This window comes from Vicugna pacos, chromosome 9, assembly GCF_048564905.1.
Source record: "Vicugna pacos chromosome 9, VicPac4, whole genome shotgun sequence".
In the NCBI taxonomy this organism is placed as follows: Eukaryota; Metazoa; Chordata; class Mammalia; order Artiodactyla; family Camelidae; genus Vicugna; species Vicugna pacos.
In genome coordinates this window covers 40,022,789-40,048,232 of record NC_132995.1, presented here as the reverse complement: position 1 = coordinate 40,048,232, position 25,444 = coordinate 40,022,789, and the positions used below count along the sequence as shown (strand labels likewise).

General features: G+C 41.9%; 1 protein-coding gene across 1 annotated transcript in view; it reads left to right on the top strand.

Annotated features, from left to right (window-relative positions):
* The window catches only part of CMTM4 (CKLF like MARVEL transmembrane domain containing 4), a 70,133-nt gene that overhangs the window by 36,470 nt on the left and 8,219 nt on the right, over positions 1–25,444 (top strand). The window contains exons 2-3 of the mRNA XM_015238634.3: positions 16,681–16,857; positions 24,807–24,905. Of these exons, the coding sequence (XP_015094120.2) occupies positions 16,681–16,857; positions 24,807–24,905 (276 nt within the window). The remainder of the gene's footprint in view (positions 1–16,680; positions 16,858–24,806; positions 24,906–25,444) is intronic.

Genomic DNA, 25,444 nt, shown 5'->3' with positions numbered 1-25,444 from the left:
GCTGGGAAAACTGGACAGCTACCTGTAAAAGAATGAAATTAGAACATTCTCTAACACCACATACAAAAATAAACTCAAAATGGATTAAAGACCTAAATGTAATATGGATACTATAAAGCACCTAGAGGAAAATATAGGCAGAAAACTCTTTGACATAAATCGCAGCAATATTTTTTTTGTACCCATCTCCTAGAGTAATGGAAATAAAAGTCAACAAATTGGACCTAATTAAACTTAAAAGCTTTTGCACAGCAAAGGAAACCATAAACAAAATGCAGAGACAACCTATGAAATGGGAGAAAATATTTGCAAACGATGTGACTGACAAAAGGATTAATTTCCAAAATATACAAACAGCTCACATAGCTCAATATCAAAAAAACAAACAAGCCACCCAAAAAATGGGCAAAAGATCTAAATAGACATTTCTCCAAAGGGGACATCCAGATGGCCAAGATGCCATCATCACTAATAAATTGAGAAATGCAAATCAAAACTACAATGAAGTATCACCTCACACCCGTCAGAATGGCCATCGTTAAAAAGTCCACAAACAAATGCTGGAGATGGTTTGGAGAAAAGGGAACCCTCCTACACTGTTGGTGAGAATGTAATTTGTTGCAGCCACTATGGAGAACAACATGGAGGTTTCTTAAAAAACTAGAAATAGGGTTACCATATGATCCAGCAATCCCAGTCTTGGGCATATATCTGGAGAAAACTTTAATTAGAAAAGTTACACACACCCTAGTGTTCGTAGCAGCACTATTTACAATAGCTAAGACATGGAAGCAACCTAAATGCCCATCTAACAGGTGACTGGATAAAGAAGTTGTATATATAAAGACACACACACAATAGAATAGTACTTAGCCGTAAAATGGAATGAAATAATGCCATTTGCAGCAACATGGATGGACCTAGAGATTATCATACTAAGTGAAGTAGGTCAGCCAGAGAAAGACAAATATCATGTGATATCACTTATATGTGGAATCTAAAAAAATGACACAAATGAACTTATTTACAAAACAGAAAGAGACTCACAGACTTAGGAAACAAACTTAATGGATATCAGGGGGAAAGTGGGGAGGGAGGGATAAATTGGGAGTTTGGCATTGGCAGCTACAAACTATTGTGTACAGAATAGATAAATGACAATGTCCTATTGTATAGCACTGGGAACTATAGTCAGTGGCTTGTAACCTGTAATGAAAAAGAATACACACACATACACACATGCGTGTGTGTGTGTGTGTGTGTATGCATATATTTGAATCACTGTGCTGTATATCAGAAACTAATACAACATTGTAAATCAACTATACTTTGATAAAACAAAACAAAACCCCAAAACAGCTTAGGCCAAAAATGGCTTCTCTTACGTCAAGAAAGCCATGTGTGATTCAGTTTCTCTGGAGACTGTCCACACTGTCTGCTTACATTGGGGGTGAAGGTTGCAGCGTGTGTGATCAGCTCGTGGACTTTCTTCTGACTGGATGGCGGTGAGGTAACAGGGTGATGTTTTGGTAATCTAAATCATCAATCTTCTGGTTCCAGCCAGTCTGGGGTCTGTATACTTGTGGTCAATGTGTAGTCACCATCCTCTACCTGGATGTGGGCCTCAGTTTCTACAGACCAACTCAGTGACATGTGTCAGATGGTTATGTATATCCTTTGAGTAGGAAGGAGGTCTCTTTTTATCACTGAACTATTGTTCAAACCACCATCATTTTCCTTGGTTGACTGCTTTTCCTTTGTTTCTGCATTCCCTCATTTCTCTAATTAGTAACTGTTGAGCCTGCTCTTTGGAACTCGAAGGGATAGGAGATTAAAGCCTTTTTCTACAAACAAGAATGGGGGACACAGAGAGGCTTTTGTACCCCGGAAGGCCCTACAGGGTCGTGCTCGGTTTTAGTCCCCCCTTTTCTTTGATACTTCTCAATCCTGAGGGGCACAGAGGCAAGGCAAGAAAGAGAGTAAAGTTTTAGATGGAGAAGTTAATCATAAACTCTGCAGGGGAACTCAGTTTTAGGGGGACATGGTTTCAGATGCAAGTGTTGTGAGTCTGGTCTATTTAAAGTTCCTCATCATCTTTTTATCTCGTGGCTTAACAACTGTTACTGATCATGGCCTAGGTCAGTGGTTCCCACTGAAGGTAGAAGGAGGTTTTGTCAATATCTAACAAATTTTGGTTGCCACCATTGGAGTTGGGTAAGTATTGGCATCTAGCGGGTAGAGGCCAGGGATGCTGTTGAATGTCTATAGTACACAGGACAATCTCCGCAGCAAATGATCTGGCCCATCATGTCTGTAGTGCCGAGTTCGCAAAACCTCCTGCCAGGGTACAGGGTGGGTATCAGAATTTTGAAACGATCCCCATATGACCCAAGAATCTGAACAACTGACACAGACCAAGAGCTACAGAAAAATAAGAGAGAGAGATAAGATTGGTTTGGGCTGAAGAAAGAGCCAGAAAAAAACTTTAGTGGAGGATGACTGGAATGGGGGTTAGAAGAATGACTTTAATAAGTGAACTGACAGAAAAAGATTATTTTTTGATGAATCCAGCAAAGTTAAAACATCTTCTAGTTTTTAGGTGGAGTTAGAATCTCTGGCCTAGTTCTGTTACAAAATAGTGATTTTCTGAATCTATCATTCCTTCTGCATTTATTAGCTGGTGTTCTGTAAGGAGCTTTCTCTCATCATCCATTTGATTACCCTAAAGTACAGTTTGTACAGGAAAGACAAAGTACATGCTTGATTCTTTTCCTGTATCAGTTTTCCTAATAATAAGCTGATGCTTTAGAAACCTCCAAATGTGAAAAACCTTTTTTTCCCTCTTTGTAATATTCATATAAACTCATGAATTTTTATGTATTTAATATATTTCAATATTTTGTGGTCATTTAGAAAGACTTTATTTTGAAACAATTTCATAGTTAGTTTGTAAGAGTAGTACAAAATATATACTCTCATCTGTATTCTCCAGATGTTAACTTTTTATTTCATTTGTCTTATCCTTTCTCTCTGCTTGTGTGTTTGTGTATGTACACATGTATAAATGTATATTTTAATAATATTTTAAGTCTTTTGAGAGTATATTGTAGACTTGATGCCTCTTTTTCCCTAAGTAAAGACAAGACCACTCTTAAATAACCACAGTACAATGATGGAAGTGAGGAAATTAACAGTGCTGTTGCTAAACTGTGGACCTTAGTCATGTTTTCCTGGTTGTCTCAAAACTGTTCCTTACAGTATAAGAAAGTCCTGCATCATGTGTTGCATTCACTTGTCACATCTCTTTAATCCTGAGTCTAGAGTAGTTCCGCAGCCTTTGTGTTTCATGACATTGACATTTTGGAAGAATACAGGCTACTTATTTTGTAGAATGTCCCTCAATTTGGGTTTGTCTGATGTTTTCTTCTGTTTAGATTCTGGTTATTTTGTGGTATCGTCAGGAACACCACAGAAATGATGATGCGTTCTTTTCAGTGCACCATATCAGAGACAAATGATACAGATTTGTTCCATTACTAGTGATCATAACTCGGTTAAAGTGATGTCTGCCGGGTTTCTCTACTGTCAAGTTACTGTTTTTCCCTATGGAATTAATAATTATTTTTGTGGGGAGATACTTTTAGACCATGTAAGTATCCTGTAACTTCTCAAACTTTCACTTAGTAATTTAATGTCCATTGATGATTCTTGCTTGAATCAAGTATTGTTAGGAGGTTGCCAAATGGCAGTTTAAGAAGTCCATCATTCCTTCTGTATGTATTAGCTGGGCTTTCAACTGTAGGAAGAGTTTTCCCTTCTTCCCTGTTTGTTTATATCAGTGTGGACTCATGAATTCATATTTTATTCATAGGTTTTAATACTTAACTATCATGGTTTATTTTGATGCTCAAATTGTCCCAGATTTGGCCAGTGGGAGCCCCTTTGAACTGGCTCCACTTTTAGAACATCCTTTTAGATATGTTCCCTTCGTTCTCTGGCACAAAGTTTCCAAGCTCATCTTAGACTCTTCTTCCTCAGCCCTGGAATTCTCCAAGGAGCCCTGGTTCCTTTCAGTGAAAAATAATAGTATTTAGAAACCAAGACTTGATGTTATGTTATATATATATTGTTGTTGGCCATTGGAAGCTTCTTCAAGTTGATTTCTGTTCTTTTGACACAGCCTTGGTGGTCTTTAATAGTGTCCTTGTTTTCTGGTCTGCTTATCTTGTGGATGTCCTGACCCAGACTTGGAGTCAGTCATTTCTTCTAGAAGTTACTGTTCCTATTAGTGGGAAGTAATATTTAGGACCTCAGTCTGGGCCCTAGGGCTGCTCATTGTTACTGAGTTATTGTTTCTAGGCCTTTTCAGTGGATACAACCTTTTTTTAAGAGAAAAAATAAATCCATATTAATATTTTCTGTTCAAATTTAAGATTTAAGGGTTTTTTTGTTTTTTTCGGGGGAGGTATTAGGGTTTTTTATTTTTATTTATTTATTTTATTGAAATATAGTATTTTTATTTGTTTATTTTTAAACAGAGGGACTGGGGATTGAACCCAGGACCTTGTGCGTGCTAAGCACACAGTCTACCACTCAGCTATACCCTCCCCCCAGGATTTAAGGGTTTTGACTTAATTACTTTGATTTTTGTACTTTCATCTCCTTTTCTTTTATGCTTAAATTTTTGGTTACTAAAAATTACAAGTAGAATTACCATATGATCCAGCAATTCCACTTCTGGGTATATACTCAAAAGAATTGAGAGCAGACTCAAACAGATTATTTGTATAGCCATGTTCATAGCAGCATTATTCACAATCACCAAAAGGTAAAAGCAATCCAGATGTCCATCAACAGATGAATGGATAAGCAAAATGTGGTAAATACCCACAATGGAATATTATTCAGCCTTCAAAAGGAAATTCTGACATAGGATATAACATGGGCACATTCCCCAACCAGGGTCAGCTTGGTGAAGACAAGGTGCTGTGTCTGAGTTCTGCTGGACCTTTCACATGGTAATGACCACAGCTACCATTTACTTAATGCTCACTGTGTGCCCGGTGTAGTGCTAAGTGTCCTACAATTACTCCTCACAGCAACTGCAGAGGCCCAGAGAAGGGAAGCAGTGCGCCTAGGGCACAATGCTAATAAGGGGTAGAACTGAAATCAAAACTCAAGATTGTGAGACTCCAGAGTCCTGACTTTACTATACTAAGTGGCTGTTGCTAATGGCTGGTGATGCCATTAACTGCATCAGGCAGGGAGATTTTTGTGCTTACATTTGTGGGTGTCTGAGGACATTTAGGTGGAGATGCGCACCATGGGGCAGTGTTGCAGCCTGGATCTGGGGCTTAGATGGAAGCTCAGACTCAAGAAGTAGATGTGGAATTGGGAGTCAGGATCTGGGAAACCTGTTGCGTGTGTGTATCTGGTGAGAAAACAGCTGAGGCAGAGACCTGGGGAGCACCCGCCAATTGTGGGGAGGTAGGATGGGCAGGGAATGGTGGAAGCCAAGGGTGGATGGCGGGGTGATCAGCTGTGGCTGGTGCTGTGAGAGGTTCAGGGACTGGGTTTCACCCCAGCTCTGCTGGAGACTTTGTGATCTTTTATGGGTTGCTTAACATCTTTCCCTTATTTTCCTCATTAATAGGATGGGGATTAAAAATGATGTTCCTCGGGGTGATAAAAATGTCCTGGAATTACATGATGGTGATGATTGAATAACTTTGAATATGCTAAAAAACACTGAACTGTACACTTTAATTGGGTGAATTTTATGGTGTGTGAATTATATCTCAATTAAAAATAAGAAAACCATCCAAGTTCTTCCCAAGATTGGGTGGAGATTAAATAGAATAAAATAAAAGGATCACGTGGCATTGCCCAGCACAGCATTTGACCCATAGTATAGAAGGACTCAGCAAATGTAGAATTTTTAGGAGGGTCACCCTTTCTAGGAACCACTGTCCTTATTGTCCCTGGTGCTAGGGACACCAATTTACAAAGACTGCTGAACAGTAGTGTCTGGATTTGTGTGCTGAGGTGTAGAGGAAGGTGCTTAAATCTGCAAGTCCCCGAATCTGTACACAAGGCCCTGGAATTTGACCACTTTTGGAGGCTTCTCTCCTGCCTCATTTGAATGGTGCTGGGGGCTGTTAGGGCTCTGGGTCTCAAGACTGAGCTGGGTTTTCTAGGCAGACCTCCTCCCGGCCTCTTAGGATATGTGGTTTGCTATTTTGGCCTAAATTAATCTTCAGCAAAAAGCTGCCCTTGGTCTGCTGGTTTCTCATTCAATGAGAAAAGCTGTTCCATTAAGTTGGTTTGTCAGAGATTTTGGAGTGGGGAGATACCCAAGAATTAAAGCAGGAAGAAGAAGGAAAGGGGGGCGGTTTTGCTTTTGAATCACGTTGGGGATGTGACCCTGCTTCCTGGAATTTTCAGCTTCACTCATGAAGCTAGGATATGAGAAAAGAAGGGGAAAAGGAAATCCGAATGCCAGCAGTGTAGTTAAACATCTTCAGATGTGTATGGTCTTAAGGCGCTTGTTTCCTGTGTCCTCTCCGTGTGCGTTGTTTTTGCTCCAATACTAATTTAAACAGTCTGAAAATGTTTTTGGGCAGGGTGGCATTTGCAGTAAAATGCTGTGGTCATTCTTTTGGCAAGAAAGATGCTGACCATCCTGTGGTTTTCTGAAATCATGTGCAATTATATCATCAACCACATAATAAGGTTTTCTGGACTCAAAAAAAATGTTTTGCACTTCATTGGATGATGCTGTTTGTGTGCTCTGAGTAGTTGGATGTCCCCAGATAAGCCTATTTTAATGTGTCTGAGACTGTGATAGGCTGTGGCCAGCTGTTGTCAACAAGTAACCTATGGGTTTAATACATGTGCCTTAGAGCTCCCTTACGCTATAAGTATAATAATTTATGTTACAGGTGAGAGTCTTGCCAGAAAAAGAAATTGAAATGCAATCTGTGGAATTTGGCTCTTAACTTATAGATGGCTTTAGGATTCCAAAATTATTTATACAGTACAACCCAGCTTGAAAAACGTATCAGAACACTGGCCTTGTGACATGGGCCAAGCTCAGACCAATCCAAGCAGACAGCTTTCTGGAGCGGTAACAGCCTGAGCCCTTCTGTCCTCAGTCGTAAACAAAGCCGTCAGGAGTTTAAAGCCACCACAGCCTGGAGTGTGGCTGGCAGAGCTGGCAGAGGCGGCCTCCCTGGTCCTCCCTGGTCCTCCCTTTCCTTCTGACAGCCCGAGCCTTTGGCAGCCTCCCCACTTTGTTTTCCTCTCTCACTTTCTTCTCAACAATCAGGAACTTATTTGCTTCCACCCCTTGGCTCCTTTGCTTAACTAATCTTACTGCCTAATTAGTATAGCCTGGGTGGCTGTAGCTCCTGGGGGTGTCCCTGGCCTTCCAGATCAGGTAGCTTTCTTTTAATTCTCTGTGTCTCTCAGGTCCATAGCGTGGACACTATTTAGCTGGAGAAAGACAGTGGAACCAAGGATCACATACAAAAAGCATCAGTTGCCAGTTAAATGATTTACGCCTGCATGCCTGCAATTAGCTCTTTTGTTTCAGAACCAAAAAAATATTTGCTCATTGCTCTATTGTCTCAGTAGAGAGGAGGGTAATATTTTAAATCTGCCTTTCTCATGGGATGGCCTCCCTTGAGCAGAGTAACTCACAGATTATTTTTCTTAGAAAAATTGCGATGTTACTGTAGTTAGATCCCTTTGAGTAATCAAGTTGTGTGTTCATGGCACTGGCTCCCTGGGTCTCCTACTGGTGTTCTTTGAAGAGAAATTATACACTGATGCTTTTTCTCATGGTTAAGAGTATGGCGAGGGTCTAGACCCTGGATTAGTCAAATGTTAGGCATCTGGTATGTGGAGAATGAGGAGAACGAGATATGTGGAGGAACTAGCGTTGGGGCCTGGGACAGACCTTCCAGGCCACACAGTGGAGATGCCACCTGCTTCCTGGGTGGGCTTGAGTATCAGGGATAATAAACGGACTGTGCCCAGCACTGAGAGCGTCCTTATTACATTATTGATGCTGCCTAAATGCAAGCCACTGTCAGTCTGAGGTGCTCGGCACTGCACTGCTAGCTATTTGGGACCCTTTACAGACCACACCACGTGGCTTCTGGTGGTCTGCTGTGCAACAAACATGGTCATGTACAGAGCAGCTTCAGTTCCCTGGCCTCAGGACTCAGAAGGATGGAGGGGAAAGGCCTCTTGGGCTCCTTCTGCAGTTCTGGCTCTGGGATCCCATCCTAGCATCCACTGTGAGTGATGAGAATGGCTCTGCTTTTCTGAAGTGTAGACACGGCCTTGCCCCTCTACCGCCCTCTCAGGGTTCTCTCTTCTGCACATCGTGAGGTCTTCCAGCAGAAGCTTTTTAACAACTTGCCTGTTGGACCTTTGTGACTAAATACAAGCCATGTCTTATCCTTCAGATATTTTTTCAATATTGATGGGAAGAGAGACATTTTAATTTTGAACGTGCCAGTGTTGATTAGAGCTTGGTCTGATTTGGATGGTACTTTGGACCCTGCTGTGTGTGTGTGTGTGTGTGTGTGTGTGTGCATGCGCGCGTATGTACATATATGCACACATGTCACCCAGTTAACAGGGTCCTTAGTAGTTGCTACTCTGCTGAGTAAATGAGCTTCTGTGTTTTACTCTGTGCACTTAAATTGTGCATGACCTGACAAAATTGAATACTGACCAGACGTGCTTTTTGTGTTTCCCAAACTTGTTTTCCTATAAACACTGCTGTGTAGTGTTAATAGGTGTGCTGAGGAAAAAATTAAATTTCTGTGTTTAGGTAACATGATCCATGTATCAAATAAAGGTAAACAGGTTTTTTACTGTGAAGTGTTTCAGAACTGTTAATAGGCTGATGTGCCTCAGATCTGGAGGGATGTAGTTACGATGGAACTGGCATGGGGCTTAGCATGAGAAAACCCAGAGCCTAGTGGCTGTGGGGCCACAGCCAAGCACACTGTGTGAATTCAGGGCTGCTTCTCTGTTACTGGAAGGGTCAGACTGCCAGTAGTAGTTTTCAAACTTAAAAAAATTTTTTTCTTTTAAAGAATGCAACAAAAATATATTCTCAATGTATAAACCAGACTAATGATTTGCAAACTGTGCTTCCTGGAGCATTGGTTCAGGAGACTATTAACAGGTATTCTGTTCTTTGGTCAGAAAAGTTGAGGAACCACCAAAACAGAGGTACTTGGGTGAGGGACCAGGTTCTGTCTGTACCCTCCACCTCAGTTTGAACACTAGGCACTACCGCACACAGACTTCCTCTCCTGCTGCTTCTCTAATATCACTGAGTCCAGTGCTCTCTAGGAAGCCTTCTAAAGCCTCTGTTGCTGCCCACACCCTCAGTGACCCTCTGCCTTCCAAACCTCAACACCTCCCTGGGCACTGAGCCCCTGGGACCTGGTTAGTTACCTGTCTTTGTGTGTATGGTGGGGTGTGTTGGCTGGCTTGGAAGGGAAACCTAAGCACAGCAAGCCCCCAGGTGCCACCAAACAGTCAGGGTCACTGAAGAGGTTGTCTGGCTACACAGGAGCCAGCACAGATTCACGCTGTCATAGACATGGAGGGTCATTTTTGCACCTGGTGGTTTTTAAGGCTTCTGGAAATTGTTTTTAAACGCTATGATTTTTGCTTGTAGAGGTCTTTTTGAATGAACTTCATTACATCCTTGGTGATCTTGGAAGATTAGGATTTTGTCTAGTCTTCTAAGATGCCTTCCTAGATATTCAGGACACTCTTCCTTCTGGGTTGGGGAGTGGGGTCCTGGCCATCCCATTGGTGAGAATAGGGCCGGCCTTTTTCTTATGTGCCATCTATGAGGCTGTTCTGTGCCCACTCCCTGCTCTGACAGTACAGTGGTGGCCCAGAAACAGGCTGGTATGTGATCAAAGAGGCTTTAGAGATGATGACCTCTTCAGATAAAGAAATGGGACTGGCATGGACTTGCAGAATGACTCTCATTTTTTATTAACATTTTTAATATCATTTAAAAGTATTTGTGAATGGTTTCAAAACAAATAAGGGTTGATTCTTAGAGGTCACTAACATTTAACTCATAATAAAACTCGATATCTCCCCAAAATGTTTATACATAAAATATTTCATTTTAAAAATAAAAACATACATAGTCATTGTTGAAATTTTGGAAAATAATAGAAGCCTGAGTTAAAAAAAAAATCTATCCACAGTTCTACCACATAGATGGTCCCTGAAATCCCAAATATTATATGCTTTTCTTTGCTTTAAAAGAGCTTAAATAACATATTCAGCATCTTTCCCTTGACAGTCTGTTAAGAATTGGTCTGTAAAACCATTTGGATCTGGTGTCTTTAAGAGTGAATAGGGTGGTAAAGCATTCATCCTATAAAATTTTGCAGTTTTGTTCTAAATACCCAGGATGTGTTTGCAAATGTAACATGATGCCAAGGTGCCCCTTCTAGTCAGCGTGAGTTGGGTTATGCTGTAGTAACAAACCTAAAATCTCAGTGGCTTAACACAAGGGAAGTTTCCTTCTCCCCCAGGTTACACACTCATCTCAGGTCAATGGGAAACCCATCAGCCTTGCTCAGAGGCCACTCCCGCCAGGAATATTGGTGGCTGCTGTGGCGGGGGAGGGAGCCTGGTGAAGTTGCCCACGGTTCCTCAAGGCTGCTGCCAGAAGTCACGGATACCTTGTCCACTCACTTTTCACTGCAGATTCAGCTTTTGAGAAGCTTGAGATTCATACAATTTTAGAGGCCCATTTTAAAGAAAAAGACATAAAATTAAAAATATAAAACTAGGTACAATAGTGAGTATTTAGAAATTATGACTTTTAAAAGTGTTTTCTTTGTTTTTGCTTTGGCCTCCACTAAGACAGTATTTGAATTTTAGTATGACCAGTTAATTCTGAAAAAGTATACAAAATCGATCTGAAATTTAGGGATACATCAGAACAGTTTGAGTGTTAGCTTGCCACTCCATTGTCATGAGTGATGTCATTATACAATCAGTATGCTACATACATCCACTTACTGATGAGTATGTGTTAGGAGGTTGTCACTGGAACGTTTGTTTCTTCAGCCTGTTTCAATGCATTGGAGGCAACTTTGTGTGCCATTTTATTTGGGACTGTCAGACTTTCAGTTCAAGATTTGTTAGATACACTATGATGTGACCTGATACACTGGGATGCATAAATTATAACACCACCCACACATAGGTACTTGCTCTTATAGGTTTCTGCTCTATAAACCCCAGAATTCTGATAAATTCTGTTTTATTTGATTCCCACCCAAAAGGGAGGAAATGTATAGTGTGTTTATAGTTGCATACTCTGCATTATTGGATATGTTCCTGATAGGCACTTGATGAAAACAGAATTGTCTGCTTATAGTTTTAGGCATTTGATGATCTGAAGAATTCTAGCTTCTGGCTCCATATGCTTCAAACCCCGTTTCTCCTTCACCGCCCACACACTTTGACACTGTGGGACACATTTATCCTGTGAATTTTAGGGCCTGTTTCTTCATCTTGATGTCAGATCAGAGTGTATCTGGAAGCCATTCCTACTGTGGGAAGGCTACAATAGCTGGACATGGATGTGACAGCTAAACTCAAATTCAGCGTCTCTCTTACTCAACTTCCAATTAGCCAAATCCCCAAAATGTCCATTGTTATTGCACCACCACCTGGCAAAAGGAATTGTGATAGATGGGCAGTTGGAACAAAAGTTTCATCATTTTGAGAAGAAATCTGCTTTGGGAAACTCTCTAAGCAGAAATCTTTAATCCTACAGCGTGTCTGGAGGGAGGAGAACAGGGTGTATTGTGAGCTGTGCTGTTACTCCTACAGCCTTCCAGAAGGGTCCTGATGGTTTACACTCCCACCAGCACTAACGTGGAGTTTTGTGAAGTCTTAAAAAGTTTTATGGTAACTTAATCAGCCAGCCGTTCCCCTCCACCGCTCCCTCCCCTGCTTCCTTTTTGATGTTGCCAGTCATAATTAGCTGCAGTTATAGAAATCTGACAACCTTTTAATGTCAATTTATCAACTATAAAAATATTTACTCCTGGTCAGTTGGTAGGTGCTACATGGAAAGGGCTTCCTCCAAGGATGCACTTGTGATCTCTGGATTAGCAACTACAGCAGCTGTTCCATATTTGCATCTTCTTGAACATCTCTGTACAGTTTTACATGTGATATTGTCTACTGCAAAATTGTTTTAAGTTGAATTACTTGCGACTCTTCAGTTGCTTTGAAGTTGTTGTCTCCCAGTATAACTTTCAGTCCCTATTTTCGTCCTGTTGGCCAATAGGTAGGTTTTACTGTAGCGATGATGGTTAGATTTCACTGTGCTGGAGGAAATTTGACATTTGCTGTGCCAAAGGGCAGGCAAAAAACATACACTGCTTACTAGAACTTGGTGGTCAATTAATCTACCACAAAGGGAGCAAGAATATACAATGGAGAAAAGACGGTCTCTTCAGCAAGTAATGCTGGGAAAATTGGACAGCTGCATGTAGAAGAATGAAAGTAGAACAGTCTGACACCATATACAGAAATAAACTCAAAATGGATTAAAGACCTAAATGTAAGATGAGAAACCATGAAATCAGGAGAAAAAAAACGTAGATGGAACATTCTTTGACATAAATTGTAGCAATATTTTTTAGGATCTGTCTCCAAAAGCAAAAGAAATAAAAGCAAAAATAAGCAAATGGGACCTAATTAAACTTATTTAAAAGCTTTTTGCACAGCAAAGGAAGCCATCAGCAAAACAAAAAGACAATGTACTGAATGGGAGAAGATTTTTGCAAATGATGTGACTGATAAGGGCTTAATATCCAACAATACAAACAGCTCATACACCTTAACATCAAGAAAACCCCAAAAGAAATATGTGTAGTTTATTGTACAGGAATCATACCATAATAAAGGTGTTAAAAAAACACCAAAACAAAAAGAAAACCCAAACAACCCAATTAAGAAATGAGTAGAAGACCTGAATAGATGTTTTTCCAAAGAACACAAACAGGTGGCCAACAGGCACATGAAAAAAATGCACATCATTATCGTCAGAGAAATGCAAATTAAAACCACCATGAGCTATCACCTCGCACCTGTCAGAATGGCTATCATCAAAAAGACCACAAATAACAAATGCTGGTGAGGATGTGGAGAAAAGGGAACCCTAGTACACTGTTGGTGGAGATGTAAGTTGGTGCAGTCACTATGGAAAACAGTATGGAGGTTTCTCAGAAAACTAAAAACAGAACTACCATATGATCCAGCAATTCCACTTCTGGATAAATATCTGACTAAAACTAAAACACTAATTTGGAAAGATACATGCACCTCAGTGTTCATAGTAGCATTATTCATAGTTGCCAAGATATGGAAGCGACCTAAATCTCCTTCAGCGGATGACTGGATAAAGAGGATGTGGTGTATATATACAATGGAACATTACTCAGCCATAAAAAGGATGAAATTTTGCCATTTGTAACAACATGCATGGGCTTGGAGGATATTATGCTAACTGAAATAAGTCAGAGATGGATATTGTATATCACTTACATGTGAAATCTAAAAAAATAAACTAGTAAATTCAACAAAAAACAGACTCACAGATGTAGAGAACAAACTAGTGGTAACCAGTAGGGAGAGAGAAGTGGGGAGGAGCAATATAAGGTTAAGGGGTTAAGAGGTGCAAACTATTAGGTATAATATAAGCTACAAGGATGTATTGTACAACGTGGTGAATTTTTCCCAATATGTTATAAGTGGGGTATAACCTTTAAAAATTGTGAATCACTGATGTACAGTTGAAACCTAATATTTTACACAAACTGTACCTCAATTTTAAAAAAGTGTACTGCTTATTAGACTATTAGAAACCACCTAAATACCTATCAATAGGGGTTGATTAAATTATTCAATGTGTATAGTTGTGTGTATGTGTTTATGTATCTATATCTCTCTACATGAGAATACTTGTGATACTGTGACTTATAATAAGGAGGAAATATATTTGGTCTTCATTCCATTTCTGGCACAGAGCTCCTAAAACCCTTAGAATTTCCTAAGTGATAGGAGGTGTTTGATGTTTTTTCTTTTGATATAACAAACCCTTGCAGCCACACCTGAGTGTGTTGATGAGATGACTTTTGGAAAGTACCAAAGATGAGGGCTGGTTGTCAGGGGAACAAACAAACACCTGATTAGAGGGTGGAACTTTCAGCTCCACTTACAGACCTCTGGAAAGGGGAGGAGGCTACAGATTAAGCTCTATAAAAACTCTTGAACCCGAGAGTTGATCTTCTAGGTTGGTGAACCAAAGCGCATCCAGGTGCTGGGAGGAAGGGGTGCTCCAGACTCCAGGGGGACAGAAATTCCTGTGTTTGATACCCTTCTGGACTTTGCCCTGTGTATCTCTTCATCGGGCTCTTCAGTTGTATCCTTTAACATCCTTCATAATAAACTGTAACAAACTTTGTAATAAATCTAGAACTTTCTCAGAGAGGCCTCCCGTGGACACTCTGCCTGAAATTTCAGACACCCTTGCCCTAGTTACATTTCATTCTTCTTCACTGCTTTCATTTTTCTCCTTTGTGCTTATCACTGTCAAACATGCTGTATTATTTAATTTTTAAAAACTTCTCCTTCACTAACATATGAGCTAGAGAGCAGGGACTTCTGTTTTGTTCATGGCTGTATTGAATGGTCTGTTATATTTACATGTTCTTGAGACCATTTTTATTTTAATATTGAAGAATGTAGGTGTTACCTTCCCACACAAATATGGTTGAAGTTAGCATACCAGAAACATTTGTAACTCATCAGTACAGTGTGTTATTTCTTGCCCAAGATTACTAGATCCAATTACAGGGGTAAAAAAAAAAGTTTAGGAGTTTCCCTTATATGAACTATTTCTTTGTGAATTGATTGCAAGTCAGGCATGTAATTCAGATGGAGAATTAAAGTCTCTGGTTCTGTAGAGAATTATAAGGAGAGCCATTAGGAGAAACAAAGTGTGTGCTTAAAACCCACATTTTTAACGTGTTGACTTTGAGTAGAAATATGATAGGACCACGTACCGTTAGGAAAGGCGTCTTTTATGGTCACCACGTGGAAGTATCGACTGTGGAAAAAGCAGAGCCTCCCTTCTTTTCATGTGGAGACTGACTAGTCTGTCAGGAATTGTTTGTGGGTTTATAGATGCTCCCTGAACGCCGATTTGCTGGCTTTGTGCAGCTTAGTGTGCCTGGTGCCTTGGGAGTGGAGAAGCCCCTGCCCTCAAAAAGCTCAGGCAGCAGAGGTTCAGTGGCAAGTACAAAAGGTGGAATGAAACCACGGATGAGCAGGCTTCCCTGGGAGAGGGTGGAGTCTAATGGCATCTGGCAGGAGAGGCACAGTCAGGGAGGGTGTGGGGAGGAGGTGAGCTGAGCACTGGACTGAAAAGCACAGGTGGGGCTCCAGTAGGCCGAGAAGGGCCCCGGAACCGGCCGTGCCTCCTGTGCTTCCCACACTTCAGTCATCTGCGGATCCTGTCCGAAAAGTAGATTCTGACTTTGTAGGTCAAGGAGGAGGGGCAGAGATTCTGCATTTCTAACAAGCTCCCTGATGCTGATGTGGCTGGCCCTGGAGACAAATCTGGGACCTCAGAGCTTCCTGCCTGCCTTTGCTTCCTTGACCTTGGAGTTGGGGGCCGACCTGGAAGCTCTGGCACAGGCTTGACATGTGGGCGGCGACGTGCTCAGTTACAGAAGCGAGGTACAGGAGCCCAAGACTGGGGTGGTCTTAGGTGTGAGACCACTGGCCTTTCCTTGATCACAGGGCCATTAACTCAGCCCTTGGGCCTTCTCCTGCTTTAAAAGCTCACCTGGTGAATTCCACTGATAACCTGTTTGCCTTCATGATCTCTGATCTCTTGGTGCATATTGCTAGACTGTTACTTTGGTACTTTAGAAAGAAATTGATTCTGTTGTTGGTGGATTTAAAATGTCTTTATAAACTACCAGCCCATCTCTTTGTGATCAAGTCCAGTGATAAACTTTTAAAAAGCATAGCTCATGAATTAAGTAGATGGGCCTCATTTTTAGGTGGGACTTTTAAATGGGGGAAGGGGGATTAAATGAATCCTTCTAAAGCCATCAGGGGTCTCAGCCTGTGTGATCTCAGCTGAACCACTGAGTTAGTTGCAGATGGTGTAAAATGGACACCGTTAGGCCCCCGCTCCCTTAATGTTCGACATCATTGTGGTGGAGACTATAAATGAAATGTGTGGAGGCATTGCCCACTTACTAGCGGCGGGGGTAGAACTATATCTCGGACATGTTCCTTTCTGCTTCCTCACAAGGAGCTGCGTGGCCCCAGACTGGTGTCAGCGGCCCATGGTGGGGCTTGGTTGTTCACATTAGGAATCTGATCGTTCCAGTAAGGCCTCTATACCTGTTCTTACATAAGAATCAACTCTGGTCACGTTCCTGACCATGGTACTGCCATCCCCTGGGGAAAACTCTGTGGCTGTATGTGGTGGTGGTGGTGTTTTATTTAAACGTGGCAGACACATGTGTCCATGGATGTGTACTCATCATACACGTACATGTGTGTTTGCAATTTTCTTCCTAGATTTTGGCCCTGATTGCGTTTATCTGCATAGAGACCATCATGGAGTGCTCCCCGTGTGAAGGCCTCTACTTTTTTGAGTTTGTGAGCTGCAGTGCGTTTGTGGTGACTGGAGTCTTGCTGATTCTGTTCAGTCTCAACCTTCACATGAGGATCCCTCAGATCAACTGGAACCTGACAGTGAGTAGATGTCACCGCTCTCTGACTGGGAAGGGATCGGATGCTACATGGCTCCCAGGGAAAGTTGGAATCGCTCCATGTTGTGTTCGGTTCCAGTGCATTTTGATACTTAAATATTCCATTGTAATGCAACTGTGAAATTTTAAATTTCCTTACTAGGTTGAATAAAACTACTACAAAATAAATTGAATCTTCGCTAATGTCAGGAATGTCATAACAATTATTTTGACCTCTTTAAAGTTATTCGATTTTGGGATTCTCTGAGAAGATTGGTAATGTTGATATTTACAGAATATGGGAAAGAGAAAATGGAATTAATACACTTGCATATTTTTCACACTAGACCCAAAAGCCATTTACAAAAGTATTGATACAGGAAGAATTGAAAATATAAATGAAACTGCCATTAACTTGTGAAACCTAGAAATATTAAATTCAGAGCAGCGGGGAAGACCTGGAGGGTCTGGTGATTTGATCAGAGAGCCTTGAGAAAACGAGTACTCTTCTTTCCGTTGTCTGGGGTCTTTGACAACCTCACCCTCTGACTGGCATGGAAAGCTCAGGGCTGGACACTCCTAGGCCCCTTTTACTTGTCCTTATGGTGCTAAATGAGAAAGGAAACTAAGTAGCACTTGGTTTTCTTGATATTTCTTTGGAAACAAGCAGGTGCAGTAGTTCAAAGGGAATCTGTCTTGGAGACAAAGGCAAGCGCTGTCACTGCCTCTTCTGTGCCTGTAGGGGGCAGAGCGTGGGGACAGGGCTGAGACCACCTGCCCTTGCACAAGCTCCTCTCCTGTTGACCGGGGCTGGTGTGTGCAGCACTAGAAGTGAGCTCGAGTGCAGGATCCCGGGAGGAGGAGGCCTGGGCAGGCACCTTGTCTGGCAGAGCCACTCCCCTGTGTTCCCGTGAGGGAGTCAAGAGGAGAGGGTCTTCCTGACAGAATGCTCTCTGTGTTGTTGAGACTCTTCTAGGAGGAAGAATCAAAGGAGACTGGGACTAGAAAAGTTGTCAGCTGCAAATTCAGCTGGTTTTATTCCAGCATTGGAAACTGAGAAGAAAGCTCTAAAACCTCAAGCTACTGGAGGCATTTGTCACAGTTTTTGTGACAGGTTTTAATGTCTCAACTCTTTAAGATGAAGCCTGTGTTCTCCATAAGAAAATGCTTATAGAATTGTGATCTGAATTGATACTGTAGTGAACAGGTAATGCAAGAGAGACTCACAAACCTTCCCCAACCAAAATGCAGGCTCCATGGGGGCAAGGTCACTGCCATGGGGCAAGGTTCATTGGTAACCCAGATCCCTGGTGTTTCTAAGGCCCAAGTAAATAGTTGTTGAGGGAGGGCCTGGGCTGCTGTGAATGAAACCGTACTGGAGGACCTATTTGACATAGAAGCAGCTGTTGGGAAGGTTAAGATCCAGGGGCTTTGAGTCATCAGGTGGACCTGTCTGCGTTTAAGTCCAAGGTGGCTCTTAAGAGCTGTGTGTGACCCTAGGCAAGAGTCTCACAATCGTAAAGTGGAGACAGTAATATTTTTCTTTCAGGGTTGTTTTAAGAATAAAATGAGACAATGTGTATAAAGGCATCAAACCTGCCAGTATGAGAAATACTGACTTTACCATGTTGTCTGTCAACCACATCATTCTCCTGTAGACTTCCACCAGATTTGGCTTCACTCCCTTGATTCTGTCTTATCTACTTATTTGACAGCCATAAATCTGTTAAAAGACTTCCTACTTTGCTATATTTTATAGCACAGGGAATTATATCTATTATCTTGTAATGACTTGTAATGGAGTATAATCTGCAAAAATACTGAACCACTGTGCCTTACATCTGAAACTAATGTTGTAAATCAGCTATACTTCACTGATCACAGATCACCACCACCACCACCACAACAAAAAAGACTTAATTCAGATCTCTAACTAAATTCATACTGGCCTTTACCTCCAGAAATACTTATTTAGTGAGCTTTCTGAAATTCTGGTTTTTCTACTTTAATCATGAAAGACTTTCTGCTGTCTGACAACCACATTATTTGGGTCACAATGAAGTGCATCTTTTTCACTGGAAAGTTAATATCCCTCCTGTACTCCAGGATGTTGTTGGTTGGGGCAGATGGCTGGGTGCTGATGTGGTCACTTGAGAACACTTTCTGTCCTTTGCGGAATTTCCATTCTTTTAGAGCAGATGAAGCTGTCTGCTTATCCAGCAAAAGAGTATGTGAGTTATGTGAACTTGAAGAGATGGTACTTACTGATGGGAGCACAGGTCATCTCTTCTCTGGGAGGGGAGCAAAAGTGAGTTCTTAGGGCTGGACGCAGCTCATCAAGTCTCTCCAGAGGGTTGGCATCAGGGGTTGCTTTTCTAACAAGGTGGTGGGAGTACACTTGACTTCAACAGAGCCAGCTGATGAGTGAAATAGGGTGTGGTTGGTATAGTTTTAGAAAAATGGTCATTTTAGGAGCTAGGTTGACTCACATATGCATGAAAAATGGTAAATAAGGAGGACAAGGAAAAGTATGCATTTTTATACCAGCGTAATTTGATGCAATCAGAAAGATTGTGTCAATGTCAGCTTTTTAAAAAAAATAAATCTACGGGACTTACTCTGTGATGCTTGTCTTTCTTTGTATATTGGGAGCTCACACAGCTGTGTGTTCCACCTGTATTTACCTCCAGCGGTACCACTGGCCTTGTGCCCAACTTCATCCCTCTCTTCCCACCACTGACCACCGGGGGCTCCCACTCAGAGCGCATCAAGCCCTGTGAGCTCAGCCAAACTTTGTGAAGAGAAGGGAGGTCTGTGCATGCCTTCTCTCCATCCCTGCTTCCTGATCTCTCTTTTCTCAGCTTTTATTGTCAAGTACAGCATAATCAGAAAAATTCCTAAAAGTAAATGTATTTAGTGAAGAACAATAAAAGGTTGTGTAAGCCAACAACTGGGTCAAGAGATAGGATAGTGTCAGCATCCCGAAAGCCTCCCACATGTCTTTCTCCAATACAGCAACTGCCTCTTCCCCCTCCCCCACCTACTCCACTCACTTTATGTCCTTGAAAGTCCTCTGGTCACGATCACTGAGGGCCTCTGTGCTGTTGGATCCTCTGGTTATTTCCCAGCACCCCTGCCCCGTTTTGGCAGTATCTGCCCTGGAATGTGTTCAGTCCTTCCTGCTGTACTCTATCCTCTTGCCTCTGATGATTCCATAATCTCCTAGTTTTTCTTCCTCTTTGGTGTTTCTTCTTAGTGGCTTTTGTGGCCCCTGCTCCTCCTACATGTATCTCCTTATCAGAGAACCCAGGCTGGCTTCTGTGGTGAGTTGAGAACAGTCTGGAGTCACCCAGAAAGGCCACTTGCAGAGTCCTGAGGCCTTGGCCATGACTCATTGTGTGGGGTTTTCTAATACCACTTTTGACACAAAATATGTGGGTTTTTTTTTATTGACATCAAATTCATGTAGTTTTTCCTCACTGAGCAGTTCTCCAAGACCAACTGGATATCCAACAATTAACTTCAGTTCTGATACTGACTCTCAGAGTCAGGGTGGACCCCACAGGTTAAGGGCTCAGTTCCATGAGACTGCCCCACTCAGGCACCAGCCACAGATGGGGTCCCAGGTGTCCTGCACTTCTGCCTGCAACTGCAAATTTGGGAGCTCAGTAATTCTCTAGAACAACTTATAGAACTCAGAAAAGTGCTTTACTTATGATTTCCGGCTTGTTATTAAGGATACAATTCAGGAACAGTCAAATGGGAGAGATGGAGAAGGAGGGTCCAGAGGAGTCTGTTTCCATAAAGTTAGGGGGCAACATCCTTCTGGCACATGGAAGCTTCCTGAACCCTGTCATTCAGGATTTTATGGAGATTTCATTCAGTAGGCGTGATGGATTAAAATCATCAACCATTTGGAGGTTGAACTCAATCTCCTGCCCTTCTCCCCTCCCTGGAGGTTGGGACAGTGGGACTGAAAGTTCCAACCTTCTAATCACCTGGTTGGTTTTTCTGATAACCAGTCCCCATCCTGAAACTGTCAAGAGGTTGCAGAGAGTCACCTCATTAGCATAAACTCAGGGACAGTTGAAAGGGGTTCGTTATGAATGATAAAAGATACTCCTGTCACTCAGGAAATTCCAAGGAATCTGGACAAAAAGATATTTTTCATTACGTCACACTCATCCTTTCTGGGACTCAGTTTCCTCGTCTGTAAAGACAAATGGAATAACATGTTCCACACTAGACGTATTTTGGACCATAATTAGGTTAGGATTCAGTGAGACATAGGAAGTTTCATAAATATGGTTGGCGCAGTGGGCTGTCTGTAAATGGTAGCTGCGCCTACAGTTAGTACTGTATCACCCCTTTGATACTGGGGCCATTTTAGCGCAAGTGAGTGCACAGTATGGACCGAGTGGTTGTAAACTTCCTCTCTCATCTGTGTGTGGAGCTGAGACTTGAGCCAGCCATGGAACCCAGTGGTTTCAGAGAGATCGCAGTGGCAGCCCGGCCCGGAACCTGTTCACAGATGCCTCAACTGTGGTCAGTTCCGCAAACATGTATTGAACACCTGCTTTGGGCCAGGTTTTGGGAACTGAAAGCCCTGGGTGGGTAGATGCCAGCTGCACTCCCGTGGCGTGTGTGCTCAGTGTGATCCAGTTTTGTGTGAGGGAGGCCTGGGAGAACGTGGGCAAGGAAGTGGTAGATTCCTTGGGGCTGTGGGCCTAGAGCAGATCAGTCAGGGAAGTTCAGAGAAAACACCAAGTTCCATTTAGACCTTGAAGGATGAGTAGAAAGGTGCTAGCAGGTCGCAGAGTCCGAAGGGTGGGGCACGTTGTTGGACGGCCCATTCTCTGGGCCTGGAGCAGGGTCATAGGGTCATAGACTCTGGGCATGTGATGGAATTGGGCACGTGAGAAGGTGGGCTGGGGCTCAGGTGGTTCTGCTCAGTCCTAGCCTATTGCGTTATTACTTCGTGGGACTTCAGAACATTTTTTCAAGAGTAGCTAAAAGATGTTTATTTTTTCTTTTTAAGAGATATTTTAATGTGCAGTCTTCTGGTGTTTAAACATTGGCTTGTTCAAATTTGTTTTGAAGACTGTACGAGTCAGACCTATCTGTGAGCCAGACGTGGCCAGTAGACCTCGAGTTAGCGCCCCCAGGCCAGATCCTGCTGATCTGCTACTGGAGTTACTTGGCTCACACCTGTGCTTATTGGCATGTTACTGGAGAGACCCAAAAGCATGTGTGTGTGAGGGTGCCCTTCTTCCTCATCTCCTGGCGTCAGGAGGGGCTGCAGCCTTGGCTATTCTGGGGGCCATACAGGGAACATAAAGTGGCTGGATGTGGGACTGCAGGGGTGGGGGCAACTATGACAAACTAAGAAGCATGTGGCTGGTAAGTACATGTCCCATGAAAAGCGTTTAAAAAAATTAAGCCAGTATCGACTAAACACCCTCAAAATTCACATCTGAGGGCATGCCTATGTGTGCTCCTGAATGTGAAGGGGAATCTGCAAGATGTGGTTTCATGGCCAAGGAACTCAAGCAGTTGATGCTGACTAACTTTTGCAGTGTTTCAATTTTAAGCCTTTTAAACTGTGCAAGTAATAAATGTTATAGGAAAACTCAGGAAGATAGGAAGATTCAGATAATAAAGGAGAAAAAGAAGTAAAATCATGTGATGACCCAAGAGAAGTGAAAACATATGTTTACATGAAAGCTTGTAAGTTCATAGTAGCATTATTCACAATACCCAAAAAGTGGAAACAACCAAAATGTCCAGAAACTGATTAAAAGATAAAATGTGGTTTACCTATACAACGGAGTATTATTCAGTAACTAAAAGGAGTGAAGTACTGATATATGCTACAACATGAAGGAACTTTAGAACTGTTACACTAAGTGGAAGAAGCCAGTCACGAAAGATCACATATAATGATTATATTTGTATGAAATGTCCAGAATAGACAAATCCATAGAGACAGAAAGCAGATTGGTCATTGCCTAGGATTAGAGGGAAAGATGAAGAATTAACTGTTAATGAGTGTGAGGTTTCTTTTCAGAGTGCTAAAAATGTTCTAAAATTACACTGTGGTATTGAGTTGTATACTTTAATTGGGCGTATTACACGGGATGTGAATTGTGTCTCAGTAAAGCTGTTAAGAAATCATATGTGATACAATCCATCCAGAGGTACCACATGTAATATGGGAGTGTAATCTTCTAGACTGTTTTCTCTAGACTGTCTTTCACATCTGCATGTATGTTGTGATATGTGAGTGGAGAAAAAATGGAACCATTAAAGTCATGCTTTTCCATTTAAACTATCTTGAATATCTTCCATGTTAAATATGCGACTGTATCATTACTTTTAATGACTGCATAGTGTTCCATTATGGAAATACTATTTTATTTAACAAATCCCCTATTCTTAAGCATTTTGTTTGCTTTCAGTTTTTTGCTTTTTAAATAATCTGGTGAAGATCCTTATGCTTAGAGCTTTTTGCTAGTATGCCATTTAAGATGAATTTCTAAAGGTGGAATTCATATCAACAAATAACATAAACTCTTCAAAACCTTTTATCCTTATTTGCCTTTTACCACACATATTTTTACATAGTCATCATTAATTTACGTACTATTTTGTTTGATGTTTGTACTTAGCACTGTAACATAAAACATTTCCCCTGTTCTGAATAGTCTTTGATTTGGAAACTACATTTTATATTTTTCTTTATCCCTATAGCACCTTACACCTTAATGAGGGGGGGTAACTAAACACTTGTTTGAATCTGTGAAGACTTTGCCCTGGCTTCATGCTGGTCACTGCTGGAAACTGTCCTGCTGGCAGATATTTCGGATCAGAGTTTGTAATCAGAAGCATTGGCCAGGAGTGTGGGGGTCCTGCAGCACAGGCTCAGTACTTTTATGATGTGAATGTTGCCTTTTTGCATCTTTAAAGAGGAGATGGACCTTGAAGCCAGGCCAGCCAGGAGGACCCACTGGTGTCAGTGGTACAGTCAGCCTGGCACTTAGGCAGTTTACGATTTTGCCTGGATTTTCTTCCCCTGTAGAGATTATAGAGGCAGTCTGGTATAGCCTGGGCTGTCGGAGCCTAATGCCAGAGTAGTAATATCAGAAGTAACAGTAAGTGTGCAGGGATCCCTAAACGTGGGCCAGGCACCATGCTCGGCTCTTCATGTGCGTAGTTTCACCTAATCCTTAAAATAGCTCCTGTAGGAGAGGGTACTATGTCCACATAAGACACAGGGAAGCAAAGTGGCTTGTCCAAGGTCATGGTTGATTAAGACCCTCATCTGACTGTGACTCTTAATCATTATGCTATTTTCCTCTCGACAAGTAAGACAGGAGTTAAATCTCTGAAGCATTGAATTTGTAACCTGATTTGCTTTGCAAGAAGCTTAGGGGAAATTCCCAAGGCTTTAGCAACGTGGAGACTTGAAAGACCCTGCATAAAAAAGAGGATGAGGCCTGGCTAAGTGTGTTCTCTAGGTCTGAAAACAGTGCGCTTGACGTGCCACGAATGAATGAGGGGATTTTGCCAGTTCCAGTCCATTTTTATTTATGCCAAGATGATCTGAATGTGTTTTGAAAAGATGACAGTAGAACTCTAAGTGGTAATTAGTGTGCATGTCTTTGTGGGTTAGCAGTTTGGTTTCTATAGTAAGTCATTAAGAAATGGTGGCGTGACATGGTTGGTTAAAATGTGGATTTTGCTGTGTTGGTTTATCAAATAGGATCCTTAACTGTTACCATCTTTGCCTTCCTCTCTGTGACCAATACCTGTCCCTGGGCCATCAAGACTAAAGTATGGAGCCATCAGAGAGGCTGGGTATTGTGCTTTTTATTTAGAAAGTTCTTCAGTGGCCTTTAGGGCAAAGCATGAAATAATTCTTTTCAAGTGATTTTGTTTTATCTTTTTCTTTAGGATTTGGTCAACACTGGACTCAGCACTTTCTTTTTCTTTATTGCTTCAATTGTACTGGCTGCTTTAAACCACAAAACCGGAGCAGAAATTGCTGCCGTGGTGAGTGAACTCAAAAGGTTAAAGCAGGGCTGATTTGTCCACTTTTTGTGACTTGCTTGACTGTCCTCTGGCATGTGCCCAACGATGTTGTCATTGGGCCAACGGAGGTCCCAGTTCCCAGTGCTGTGATTTTCAAAGTGTGATCCCCGAAACGTCAGCCTGAGCATTATCTGGAAACTTGTTCGAATGCCTTTCTCAGGCTCCCTCAGAGCTGCTGAATCAGAAATGTGTTTTCACAAGTCCTCAGATGCACACTCAGGTTTGAGAACCTCTGCGTTAGTCTCTTTCCAGCAGAGCCCTGGATGTCTGTTAGTGGTGCTGCTTTTAAGGGCCTTCCCTGCCAGTGTGGCTGTTAATGAAGAAGACGCAGTCTTGACACCAGGCAGCAGTCAGCGGCATGCCGTGGTGGGTGGGAACCAGATAATGTAAGACTTTCACTCTCTGCTCTTCATTTCATATTGTTCTGTATTTACAAAGAATATATAGCACTTCTGTAATGGAAGGGAGGTGGTTAACAGGTTTATAAAAATACTAAACTA